Source organism: Aethina tumida, chromosome 3 (genome assembly GCF_024364675.1).
Source record: "Aethina tumida isolate Nest 87 chromosome 3, icAetTumi1.1, whole genome shotgun sequence".
In the NCBI taxonomy this organism is placed as follows: domain Eukaryota; kingdom Metazoa; phylum Arthropoda; class Insecta; order Coleoptera; family Nitidulidae; genus Aethina; species Aethina tumida.
In genome coordinates, this window is record NC_065437.1 from 11,203,404 (window position 1) to 11,215,964 (window position 12,561).

A 12,561-nucleotide genomic window follows, 5' to 3' on the forward strand; every position below is an offset into this window, starting at 1 on the left:
ATAGATCTTCTAATTAATTTTAATATAACAAATATTTTTTTTTATTATAAAGACTTCTACAGAAATTTTCTTGTAACCAAAGTTGTCTGAAAAATATTTATTATCATATATTATTAATTTTGACATTACAAAAGACTACAAGATCTTCTAATTAATTGTAATGTTACAAATTTTTTTGTTTATTATAAAAATTTCTATAGATAAATTTTGCAAACAATATTGTCTGAAAAATATTTATTATCATATTTAATTAAAATTTTCATTTTGACAATACAAAAGACTACAGGTCAATATACATCTTCTAATTAATTTTGATATAACAAATATTTTTCTTTATTATAAACACTTCTACAGGAATTTTCTTGTAATCAAAGTTGTCTGAAAAATATTTATTACCATATATTATTAATGTTTTCATTGTGACAAAACAAAAGTCTAGATCTTATAATTAGTTTGGATGTAACAAATATTTTGTTTATTATAAAGACTTCTACAGAAATTTTCTTATAACCAAAGTTGTCTGAAAATTTTTATTATCATATATTATTAAAGTTTTCATTATGACAATTGTAGACTCTACAATCCAATGCAATTCAACTTAGATCTTCCAATTACATTTGATTTCTTTGTTATAAAAACCTCTGTAGAAATTAATCGGAAATGCTTTAATATTATAGCAACCAAAAACATAAAAAGTATTATAAATTTTATTATAATAATTCAGAAATCTTTTTATTTTAAGTACAGAAAACGGAGTGAATATAAATATGAAATAGTTCAGCAGGAATGGGTTGGGATAGATCGGGGATCCGGCCGTAGAGGGGGTGGGAGCTTGGCTGAGCGAACAGGCGGCCGTGCAAAGTACAGTTAGGCCGTTGTTGGAGCGCATCTCAGTGGACTGTGTGGGCTGAGCACGCGCCAAGTTCATCGACTCAGAACAGTCATTGTGCGCCCGCTTCAATCCACCCCGTCGCACAATCACCTTATCAACCGGTACAAGTGGACGAAATATATTCGATGATATTAATAATTTCAATTTAATTTTAATTTTTAATAGAAAGTCAAAATTCTTAGAACAGTTCCATGTAGTAATTGGGTCACCAAGCCGATGTAAATTATCAAAGGAGGCAATGGACTTCTTCCTCCCTTCCCGAATATTTTTCAAAACTGACAGTTATAAATAGATATTCCATGCACTGGTACTAACACAGTCCATTAATGTATTGCTAATTTTTTGTTTTCGTCACATTAAGGCAAGTTTGTTCACCATTAATTTAGATTTTAAGCTCAACATTTGACATCGACTAGTTTACAGGGTATGTTTAATCAGCTTCATATTGTTTTAATGGATGTCACTTCTCGAATAATAGATTAGAAGACAATAATATCATTTTGGTATTATATTTCCTCATTTTATCTGAGCGTGCGTCAGCCTACTAATCCATGTGCGCTTGGGCCGTGCCTTCTTGCTGTTTTCTTCGTTTCACTGCGTACCTCGACTCGATCTCCTCCTTCGCACCGATCTTCCCCCAACAAAAAACGGACACGGTCACTCCCCGTACCAGTGCGTCATGATACCCGGTAATATTGTTGACCTCTTGTCGATTTAAAATGGGCTCTCGATTCAATAGATTGTATAAAGTTCATAGTAAATATGATACGCAATTTAAAGCCCCTAGTAACTCCCCGAGGTTATTGAAAAAAATAAGAAGACTTATTCACAAGCTTCTAAAAGTACACTGAAATAAATAAACCTCATATTATTTAGAAAATATTGATATTTAGGGCAACACCCAGAATATTTCCACAAAATTTCCGTTTGTTACGATAAACATTTTTTTCCTTATCACATTAACGGTCGAATTTGCATCATTTCAATCATTAAAATTGTGTATTTATAATTCCTTTTATAAAAAATAATATTTAAATGATGTTTTGTTCCAAGTTCACTGAACTAATATCAATTTTTGATTAGACGGTGTCATTCAACTTTCCAGAAAACGAAACACATTGTTCCTAGCTAACCTACATCCGAAAATAAATGTGCCACGCTGAATTCAACACCTCGTCAAACATAAAATTACCCAAACAATATATTCAGGCATGCAGCATGCTTTATAATCCGGAACTGTGTAAGATTATTGGAAAAATGCCCGACGCGTCCCGACGATCAGTTTCGAATTGATCTAATCGGACTTCGCCGTTTTATTTTGTTTACTGTTGTGTCGTTAACCTCGCATTAAAATAGTTTTATTTTAAATCTGTGAAAATTAAAATTAAAAATTCGGTAATGTCAGAGGGAGATAAAGCCAAACACAAGTGCGTTCACCTCAGGTTCATTACTATAATATTATATGTTGTGAACTCTTATTGTTAGTTATAAAATCATTATTTTTGATAGCAATATTAAACATTTAAGAAAATTAACGTTTACACCTGTTTGTTTATTATCTTTGCTGATTAGTTATTTAAATGGCCTTAGATTATTTTTTACATTCGATTAATATACACAGGTTTATCGTTATTATTGCTTTAAATATTCAGTATCTAATATATTTAAATAAAAAAAAATGTTTTATTATCTTCTTTCCACAATACTAGTTAGTTATTTGATTACACAATGAAGAGATTTAGGTTCATTGCATGTGATTAATTACCTCAAACTATATTAATACCAACACACAATGAATCAAATTCAATGTTGTATTATTCAACCACAACGAAAACAATTGTAATTACATCAAAATAACTGGATATGATTAGATTTAAATGATTTCTGGTGAATTTCGGCGTCAACATTGACCCGTATTCGATGGATAAAGTGTGTCACAATGTAGGTGACCCACTTACAACCGTTTCATTGTCAATAACTCCGATCGAATTGAATTGACCATGGCCCTAGCCTACTGAACGAATGAGGTGCGATCACTCGCGACAGTACCCAATGATGATGTTAGTCTCTAAATGATCGTAACAATAAAGGGAAATTTATATGGTGAAAAATCATGCATGTTTTTTTTCGTTTTACACGTTGGATTTTCTAGTTCACCTTAAGCTTGCCAAAGGTAAAGGCCATCAAAACTGAAGGAAGATCAAACAACCTTAAACTTTACGTATCATATATTTTGTAGTGTGTTTGATACTTTTCTAATATTGTTTAAACTGAATTTGTTAATTGAAAAAGATTGTTTCAGGTTTTGTAATAGAAATAATACAAAATATTTGACATGGGTATATGAATATTAATAAGCATATATATATATATATATATATATGGAATATATAAGAATATCGAAAAATGAAATTTTGTACTTTAATTATTATTAAAAAATAAAATTTATTTTTTATTTATTTATTTATTTAATTTTATCCCCATAGAATAAAAAGAATTAAATTTCATTACAAATCATGTTTAAAATTTGTCGTAGTACTATTATTTGAAACATTTATCATGTTATGCCTGTTATTATAGGCAACCCAGTTAACCTCAACAACATATACATATAGTACGAAAAGAGTTTAATCCATCTGAATCCTGAAACAGAGAACATGAACAATACAGACAGTAAGTCTCTCTCTCACGTCTACTGTCTCTATCATGCATGATGTCTTTCTCTAAATTCAGACGGGTCAAACGCTTTTCCTGCTGTATATATACTTTTCCCACATTTCCTTTACAAATTGTATTAACTAATTTTAGTTGTTCTGAAAATCTTAAAAAATAAAAGTTTATGCTGATAATACCCTGCATAATATTTTTTAAAATTTCCGTATTCATTTAAGAAAATATTGCAAAAATTAAATAAAAAAAATATATTTAAGTAGCACAAAACAATTAAGTCACAATAATAATTCTTTATTTAATATGTTATATAAAATATAAGTGTATAAAATATATTTATGATACAAGTGACTTTTTAATTTGTTGGCACTATATATGCCAACATATATACACATATAATTTCTTGTAGTATATCAAAAAGTGATTTTGCAAAGCACAAATAATTTTCTGCAACAAGAAATTTAATCAATCCCCACCCAATTCCTGATAGATTTCATTGAAATCCTTATTTTTCGTCTCAATAAAGAATATGAGTGTAAAAGCAATGCAAACAATACACATTATGAAGAAGAAAATGAATGGTATAGCAGCCTTAAATTGTTCGTTGATGATGGGATAACCAAGTGTAATCAGGAAGGCGCAGAACCAATTTAATGTGCCAGCGGCTGCAGCAATCTGTGGTTTGACTTCTACTGGTACCAATTCTCCAGCCGCCATCCACGGTATCGGGCCCATGCCCAGCGAGAAGCCGACGATGTAAATCCATATACCTAGGAACAATTTTAAGTTATAAATTTTGAATATACATTATTTTGAGTTAATTTACCAATTAGAGGAAACCATGCTAGTTTTTCATTTGCTGATTCGCTGCTTATGTTGTAAACGAAAGGTATATAAAATATGAGGGACAGAAAGACCCCAACCGCCATCATGGAAGTTGAAACCAAGAAGAGTAATTTTCTTCCAAACTTGTCGATTGTGACAGCTGATACCAAAGTAGCTATAATTTGAACAAGTCCCACTGTGATGGTCTGTAATGCTGAATTCACTTCGATATTTGCACAAGAGAAGATAGTTTCAGTATAAAACATGATAGCATTTATGCCAGTGAATTGCTGGAAGACCATCAACATCATACAGATAAATGTTGCTTTTTTCGTCGCTTTATGACTCATAGTCTCCTTACATTTGCCTTTCATTTCGATTTCTTTGGCTGCGTTCGTCTGTAACTGCTTCATTTCGTCGGCAATATTGTCATCTTCATTTCTCAATCTTTTTAGTGCTTTTTCGGCTTTCTCTATTTTTTCTTTCTTGACTAGGAAAACTGGTGATTCGGGTTGTAAGGCGAAACATATCAGAAAGATGAACGGAATTATGGCACACACTATTAAATATGCTTGAACAGAAAGCATATATCCCATAACTTGGGCAAAAAATATCCCAATAGTTATGAACAGTTGAAAGAAGGTGCCCATCATTCCTCTGCTCTTCGTGTCGGCTATTTCCATGTTATAAAGCGGCGCCCCGATACAAAATGATCCACCGGCCAGTCCCAAGATAAATCTTGCAACAAACGTTATGGCCATGTGGCTAGCAAAATAGAGCAAAGCCCATCCTATAGTGAAAGGAATGACTGTGAGAAACAGGGTCAGCTTCCGCCCCAATATATTGAGCAGGAACCCTACGGGAATACATGTGCAGGCGGCACCTAAACACATCATTGCTCCGAAAATTGAAAAATCCGTGTCCGTAAATTCCAAATCATTCAAATCGCCATCTTTCAATTTTGGTCCAATATTGGATGTCCATGCGATCAAAATACCTGTACACAGTGCTCCAATGCAAATGCTAAACGCCGCCAAATATTGGAATATCTTCGCCATCCTGAGTACGTGTAAAATGTGAAATAGCTGCGATTTATTTGACTTGCTTTTAAATGTCAATCAAACTAAAAATGACAATTCTGTTCTATTATTATTTTAACAAATAAATTTATTGTTCAGATAGATAAATATAGACAGAAGAAGATATCATGCACGACAGAGATAGTAAAGTCTCCAATTTGTCCAGTAGTGAGAGACTTTATTGTCTCTGTTATACATGATAACTCTTTCAAAATTCAGATGGATTAAACACTTTTCGTTCTGTATATATTAAAGATAAGTAACAACAATTTTATTTTGAAGGAGTAATGACAATCATATATTAGACTAAATTTGAAAAGATATAGTAAGACACAATATCCTTTATAAATTATAGTTTATTAAACATAAGTTGTAACGTACAACATTATACAAAAGAACTATGGTGTTATAGGTACATACAACTTTCTATAAAAATTAATTGAACATTCCAAGACTAGATTATCAGCTAATTTATGCGTAACAACATCATTCACAATCCAGAAATCCTAAGCAGATGAAGACCAAAATAAAATATTGAGCAAATTTTTTGAAAATTTATATTATTTATAAAAGATTTTACTGAAATGTGAAGATTGTATGTCATTTCAAAAATTAACGGTACTGTAGTAGAATTGAACTTCTAATAGGAAATGGACAATGTGACAAGCACAATTTAAAATATTCTTGATTTTTTCAAGTAAACAATTATAAAATATTGAAATGTGATGAAATTGTTATATTCCAAAAAATGTGTTTAAAGATTCACATATTAAGAATAAATATTGCAATTAAACTATTACTCCATACAAAAATATCTATTTATAGAAATGAGAACAATAAACATTTAATGAATTTTCTCTTTTTATATATCTAAAGATCCTTAATATGTGAATTTATTAATACAACATTATCTAAATAATTAGACATAAATAAACCTAAATATAATGAACACCATGTCAATTAATTAAAAACAGATAAACTATTAAAATTGTTTTTAAACATATTATCAGTAACTAAAAATAAATAATTAGATAAAACTTGAAAATACCTATTTCATGAATAGCAAATATATACAACAGTAGCAAGCTTTACCACTTATTATAATTGTTTTGAGAATATTCATTACACATTGTTCCTAGTAAATTTTCCTTTGTTATTCAAACCAAATCACTTTATAGATATATAAAATGTGAAATCTATAATTTACTTCTTACAACCTATTTTTTAATTTATATACACAGCTGCTTACAACAAGCAAGTAACTAACAACAAGATGATTTAGCAGATTCTGCTTCAATTAGATTGAGGTCCATTCCATTTGGCCTAGCAAATCCATTTTTAATACCATCCCAACCATCCTCCACCTTGTATTCCCCAGTTAAAATCCGATTGTATACTTCTTGTGTGACAGATCTGAATGCTTCTTCCACATTCATACCATTTTTAGCTGATGTTTCTACATTAAACAACCCATGTTGATCGGCAAATGCCTTTGCTTCTTCTTTTGATACCTCCCTTTCTTTTCCATTGCTAACCAAGTCTGCTTTGCATCCAACTAATGCGAAAACTGGCCTATGTGGTTCAATGTGTCTACGAGCCTCTGCCATCCATATGGGTATATGTTCGAAAGTGTCCCTGTTACATATGTCATAAACTAGTAATGCACCAACAGAATTTCTATAATAGGACTTCGTAATGGATCGGAATCTTTCCTGACCAGCAGTGTCCCATAGTTGAAGCTTTATTCTAGTCCCATCCTTCACTTCAATCAGTCGAGCAAAAAAGTCTACACCTACAGTTGGATCAGAAAGCTGAAAGACGCAATTGATTAATTAATAACCTTGGTGACATGCGTTTCAATGGTGAATTACCTCAGCAAATTTCCCATCAGTGAAGTATTTTAACAAAGAACTTTTGCCAACGGTACTGTCTCCTATCAATATCAATCGGAATTGATAATCGAATATTGGCTCTACCATTTTTAAAGCATTACTTGAATTTAAACTTCTTTCGTAACGTCGTTGCTAAATATTTTTATTTATATTTTATTTGTTATTGTAACTGACAACTGACATTTGCTTGTCATATGATAGTCGGTTATAAAGTGATCTTTACCTGTCGAATTAAAAGCAAAAAAATTTTAAAGCACTTAAACAACAGTTTAACTTTCAAAATAGAAGAAACTAATATGAAATGATTACAAAACTAGTTGGAACTATTTAATTCGATTATATAATCCAAGTTGTATAATCGCATGCAACGCAGAATCCTGTAAACTGCGCAAAACACTTGCGCGGCTATTTTAAAATAAATATGGGGTAGTTTGAAAGGGTGCCCCGCCCTTCTTTTATTCCAGTTAAATTATAAATTTTTGTGATGAATTGATTCGAAAAATGGGAGATGACCTCGGTTTTTGTGATAAAATAGGACACAATTTATCCGAACTTGGAAAATGGTAAAGATTTTATGTTTATTCCCAGGCTTTATTCAATGTTATTGTTTTGTAGGCAAGTATGGCAAAACATAATCCTCGGACAATTCCTGTCGCTTGTACTGTGTGGTATCAACACACTTGCTCACTACATAAACTCCAACCCCTCATCAGTCCAACCCACAGGACAATCGTTTCCCCATTACATGTTCCTGTGTGCAATTTACACAAGCTGGTTGGCATTTCGAAGAGGGGACAAAGGGCTGATATCAGTGATAAAAGCTAGAGGTTGGCGCTATCTTTTGCTCTGTTTGATTGATGTTGAGGCAAACACATTGCTGAGTACTGCACACCAGTTTACCACACTCACAAGCATACAGGTTGGGGCAGCTTGCATATTTTTATAGTTTTTTTAATATATTTAATAATTCAAAATGCAACTTGTATAATATTTAATCAGTTATTTGTAAGAATGTTATATTAAATCTTTAAATCATTATATTTTAATTTTTATTTAAAACATTTACATTAAATACTGATATGTTTTGTATAAAATATTAAATTAAGAATGTTCATCAAACTGTCCATTTTTTAATTGTTGTTTATATAATGTAGTAAGTATAAATTGGTCGCTTTCAGCTTCTGGGTTGCGTTGCCATACCAGTAGCGCTTGCATTGAGCTGTTTGGTGCTTGGTGTCCGCTACCGCATGGTACATATTCTGGCTGTGTCTGTTTGTCTGATGGGCGTCGGATGTCTCGTCTGGGCTACCATCGAGGACACTAAAATTGATGGTATGCTTGGACTTTTCTATTTTATTGATGTTTATTTATGTCAATCGAATGTTGTAGGCAAAAATCAGTTGGTGGGAGACATGTTATGTCTGGGAGGCTCTGTTCTCTTTGCCATAGTGACTGTCTTACAAGAATTATCAGTTAAGACTACAGATATTGTCGAGTACTTGGGACTGTTGGGTCTTTTTGGTAGTATTATAAGCGGTTTACAGATGTATGCATGGTTAGATATTTACAAAAACAATTTGTGTTAAATTCAAAATTCTTCCAGGTTCGTTCTAGAGAAGCAGACGTTGATATCGTCGACATGGAGAAACTCAAGTGCATTAATATCGTCATTTTCAGCGTGTCAATTCATGTTTTGTACGTTCTCGTCAGTGTTCCTTCTGAACATGGGAACCACCGCCTTACACCTGTCCCTACTTTCGGGGAATTTTTATACCTTAATTGTAGGAATACTACTGTTTAATTATAAAGTATTTAACCATAACTTTTTCAAATTTTATATTAATATATTGTGTTTTAGTTCCACGCCTTATATTTTCTATCCTATACATTGTCAATGACTGGAGTCTATGTGTATGCAATAAAACAAACACCAGTTGCATCTCACCAACTGCCTTCAAATCAAAATGTTGAATTGAACAATTCAACAAGGTAAATTATCTACGCAGAACCTTAACTTAACTAGTATGATCATGTTTTGTCCTAGGTCTGAGTGCCAATTGAGGGAACACATGATAACCGATAGTCCGGAGCGTGGCACAGAAATTCTTTCGGCTTTTGGCACCTTGAACAGTAACGACACCTTTCCCCTAAGTCACAGTACAAACACCACCTTCACTTCCTTTTATGGCAGTCATGACGTACTCAATACTCACACCACCACTACTTAAAGGAGTTTTTCTATAATTTATAAAAGTTTAAAAAATATACGGGTTGTTTGTTTGTAGAAATTTGTGAAAAAAAATGTTTTTATAATTTTTTTAGAATTTGTAATGTTCTTAAAATTTTAAGTACACATAGTTCTTCCACTTAATTAATAAGAATTTTGATGGTTGGCCATACAGTTTGCTGTGTACAACTAATGAGATTGCATTAATGCAACGAATTTTTCGATTTCTACCGTACTGACACAAGTGTTTTTAGTGATTTTGAGGTATCTTCAATGCACAATAATTATATACGATATTTCTAAACACATATCGAAGCTTCTATGTATGTAACCGCTCAATAATCAAGATAGATATAGTTTCAACTTAGATATTATACAACATGTACAAGGGTAGTTGGTAATTTTATATAATAAGCACTGGATGAACCAATTATTCATATATCAAAGCCTTCATAACTTAAGATTATTACTTAATCAGGTAATAGAATGAAAACATTCTTCGGAACAATCTACGGAATTAATATTTCCTTGCATTATACTGAAATAAGGATCTGCAATCTTTTGAGTTGGTTGGGACCAATCACTTAATTACAAGCAAACCTTTTACAGACTTTTAAAAATCGTCACTTCTCATACACATAGTTATAGTGAAACCACTTAATATATTAAATATGAAGATTGCAAAATTACTAGAGGCATTTGTATTCTTTCACATGCAATAATTTAACTATTTAATTCTTATACAATATTAAATAGTTTCTCCATGTACCTTATATTTTACAATTTAATAATATTCGATGATATATTTCGTAGGGTAATTGTAAGGTTTTAGATGTATTTATTTGTTTTACTTTATATCCAATTGTTACACTATTAAGTCTGAATAAAAAAATCTATTTACAAAATTTTCGTTTTCCTTCAAACCTTCAAAGGAAACATGTAAAATAAAATATGAAAATGTCCTTAATTGTTTTATTCACTTATATTACACCAATCATTGATTATAATACATATACAAAAATATGATAATCAATAATGTTTATTAACCTCAACGTTAATAAACTTCTAAAAAGCTCTTTACAATGATTTTGTTGAATTAAAAACCGATAACATAACAAAAATTCAATTTGACCTACTCCTGGATCTCGACCGACTATTTGAGCGACTTCTTGCGGGAGATCTAGACCCACTTTTAGACCTAGACCTCGACTTGCTCCTTGAGCCACTCTTGGATCTAGATCTAGACCTGCTTTTCGATTTGCTCCTTGATCTAGACTTACTCCTTGACCTAGACCTACTCCTTGATTTAGACTTACTCCTTGACCTAGATTTACTTCTAGAGCCAGACTTAGATCTAGACCTAGACCTCGATTTTGACTTCGACCTCGATCTGCTTCTCGATTCGCTTTTAGACCTAGACCTAGACCTACTTCTAGATCCGCTTTTCGACCTGGAACGCGACCTACTCTTGGACTTCGACCTAGATCGACTCCTTGAGCCGCTTTTCGATCGGGACCTAGACCTACTTTTCGACTTGGATCTTGATTTGCTTCTGGAACCGCTCTTGGATCTGGATCTAGAACGGCTCGAGTCCGAACCTGAGGAAATCCTCCTCTTCCTGCTTCTAGTGCCTGTGTCACTTTCATCGCCACTGGCAATCTTAAGTTTGCCTCCGTCGTCGCTGTCATCGTCACTACTCGAAATCGTTGCCTTGGACACAATACGACTTTTCTGCTTGGCGCTGAGCCCGTCATCCTTTTTGACTTCCTTAAGTGATTTTTTCTTCCCCTTCTTCCTCGGCCTATCACTTTTATCTGAATCGGAGTCGTCGCTCCTCTCCTTCCGTTTCCTACCCTTTCCTTTTTTGCGATCTCCGCTACCTTTTCGTTTTCTTCCTCGTTCCTTCTTCTGTTTCTTTTCTCTCGGCTCTCTCGATTCTCCACCCCGATTTTCTTGGTCACTACCTGAGTCGCTGACGTATTGATCTCTTCTACCTCTACCTTTGGTTTTCTTCTCTGAGGGCATCTCCATGAAAACAAGAGCATTTTTAGTTTTCTCCTTGTATTCTTGACGTTTTTGCAGCATTTGCTCCTTCGTCAACCGTCGTTCCTCTTCCATCTTCTTCTGTTCCTCCATTTGTCGCATTTTGAAAGCCGTACGTTCGTCCTCTTGTTTCCTGCGAAGCTGTCTTTCTTCCTCGTCGACTCTTCTGGCCCTCGCCACATGATATTGGGCCTGGGACAGCAGATCCTTGCACTGTCTCGCTTCCATGCCGGCCAAAGTTACGTCATATTGCATCTTATCACCGAACTCAGCCAAGTATGTAAAGTATTTTAATGACAATCCTAATTCATGCACAGCCTGCAACACAGTTTGAAGGGTGGACTTCTCATCCTTGAGTACAAAGGTGGCCAAACGTTGAAGTACTAACGCCAAGTTATACAAAAGTACGGTATCTTGTGGTGCCACCCTTCTGGCCTTCAACAAAACCATTTTGGCTTCTTTCAGTTTACCTGCTTTGTAATAAGCTCGAGCTAAATATTGTAGAACTTCCACGTTGTTGTATTTAAAGAATTTTCGTAGACAATTCTCATACATTTGTATGGCACTGACGAACTGTTTCTGTTCGACGTAGATGTGGGCAATGTTGAGCCACACATCGCAGAATTCGGCGGTCGCTTCTCGTACTTGTGCAAAGATGTCACGAGCCTCGTTGACGTGGCCCTTGTGGGCGAGGACCGCCCCTATACCGTTTGCAGCCCAGATGTTCTTTGGATCGATTTTAAGTACCTGCTTAAACATCGACAGTGCTCGTTCCTGATGACGTTTTTCACGCTCTTTGTCTTTTGTAGGTTGATGGAACGTTTGTAGCCAAATATTGCCCAATGCAATAAGCGAATATGAATCCTGGGCGGTCGCGTCGTTCTGAAAAATTAAATTGAGTTAAATATTTTTCAATTCAAAGTATACAGAGAT

The 12,561-nt window shown here is 33.5% G+C and overlaps 4 protein-coding genes across 6 annotated transcripts in view; 1 reads left to right on the forward strand and 3 right to left on the reverse strand.

Annotated features, from left to right (window-relative positions):
- Window positions 1-3,840: 3,840 nt before the first annotated feature.
- On the reverse strand, window positions 3,841-5,523 carry LOC109600367 (facilitated trehalose transporter Tret1). Its single transcript, XM_020016513.2, has 2 exons — window positions 4,389-5,523; window positions 3,841-4,332 (listed from the first exon to the last, which is right to left on the reverse strand). Exons 1-2 carry the CDS (start codon window positions 5,443-5,445, stop codon window positions 4,028-4,030), a joined length of 1,362 nt encoding a protein of 453 aa, XP_019872072.1. The 5' UTR covers window positions 5,446-5,523; the 3' UTR covers window positions 3,841-4,027.
- Window positions 5,524-5,804: 281 nt separating this feature from the next.
- On the reverse strand, window positions 5,805-7,531 carry LOC109600368 (ras-related protein Rab-39B). Its single transcript, XM_020016514.2, has 2 exons — window positions 7,338-7,531; window positions 5,805-7,277 (listed from the first exon to the last, which is right to left on the reverse strand). Exons 1-2 carry the CDS (start codon window positions 7,443-7,445, stop codon window positions 6,729-6,731), a joined length of 657 nt encoding a protein of 218 aa, XP_019872073.1. The 5' UTR covers window positions 7,446-7,531; the 3' UTR covers window positions 5,805-6,728.
- Window positions 7,532-7,549: 18 nt separating this feature from the next.
- Window positions 7,550-10,474, forward strand: LOC109600369 (solute carrier family 35 member F2). Of its 2 annotated transcripts, XM_049964863.1 has the most exons (7): window positions 7,552-7,921; window positions 7,974-8,277; window positions 8,537-8,690; window positions 8,748-8,904; window positions 8,962-9,166; window positions 9,217-9,347; window positions 9,403-10,474. In XM_049964863.1, exons 1-7 carry the CDS (start codon window positions 7,860-7,862, stop codon window positions 9,584-9,586), a joined length of 1,197 nt encoding a protein of 398 aa, XP_049820820.1. In that variant the 5' UTR covers window positions 7,552-7,859; the 3' UTR covers window positions 9,587-10,474. The 2 variants fall into 2 exon arrangements, with proteins under 2 accessions (XP_049820819.1, XP_049820820.1); XM_049964862.1 differs by having other exon boundaries at window positions 7,550-7,921; window positions 8,537-8,904.
- A 69-nt stretch (window positions 10,475-10,543) lies between these two features.
- The window catches only part of LOC109600372 (RNA polymerase-associated protein CTR9 homolog), a 357,258-nt gene continuing 355,240 nt past the window's right edge, over window positions 10,544-12,561 (reverse strand). For both annotated transcript variants that reach the window (XM_049964330.1, XM_020016518.2), the window contains one exon: window positions 10,544-12,510. In XM_049964330.1, the coding sequence (XP_049820287.1) occupies window positions 10,708-12,510 (1,803 nt within the window). In that variant the 3' untranslated portion in view covers window positions 10,544-10,707. The remainder of the gene's footprint in view (window positions 12,511-12,561) is intronic.

Excerpts from the sequence above, each read along its gene's own strand:
- LOC109600367 (XM_020016513.2), bottom strand. The coding sequence starts at position 5,445 with ATGGCGAAGATATTCCAATATTTGGCGGCGTTTAGCATTTGCATTGGA. Across the intron at positions 4,333-4,388 it reads AGCATGGTTTCCTCTAATTG|GTATATGGATTTACATCGTC; the intron begins GTAAATTAACTC and ends AATTGTTCCTAG.
- LOC109600368 (XM_020016514.2), bottom strand. The coding sequence starts at position 7,445 with ATGGTAGAGCCAATATTCGATTATCAATTCCGATTGATATTGATAGGA. Across the intron at positions 7,278-7,337 it reads CTGATGGGAAATTTGCTGAG|CTTTCTGATCCAACTGTAGG; the intron begins GTAATTCACCAT and ends TGCGTCTTTCAG.
- LOC109600369 (XM_049964862.1), top strand. The coding sequence starts at position 7,860 with ATGGGAGATGACCTCGGTTTTTGTGATAAAATAGGACACAATTTATCC. Across the intron at positions 8,905-8,961 it reads ATTATAAGCGGTTTACAGAT|GTTCGTTCTAGAGAAGCAGA; the intron begins GTATGCATGGTT and ends AAATTCTTCCAG. Across the intron at positions 9,167-9,216 it reads TACTACTGTTTAATTATAAA|TTCCACGCCTTATATTTTCT; the intron begins GTATTTAACCAT and ends ATTGTGTTTTAG.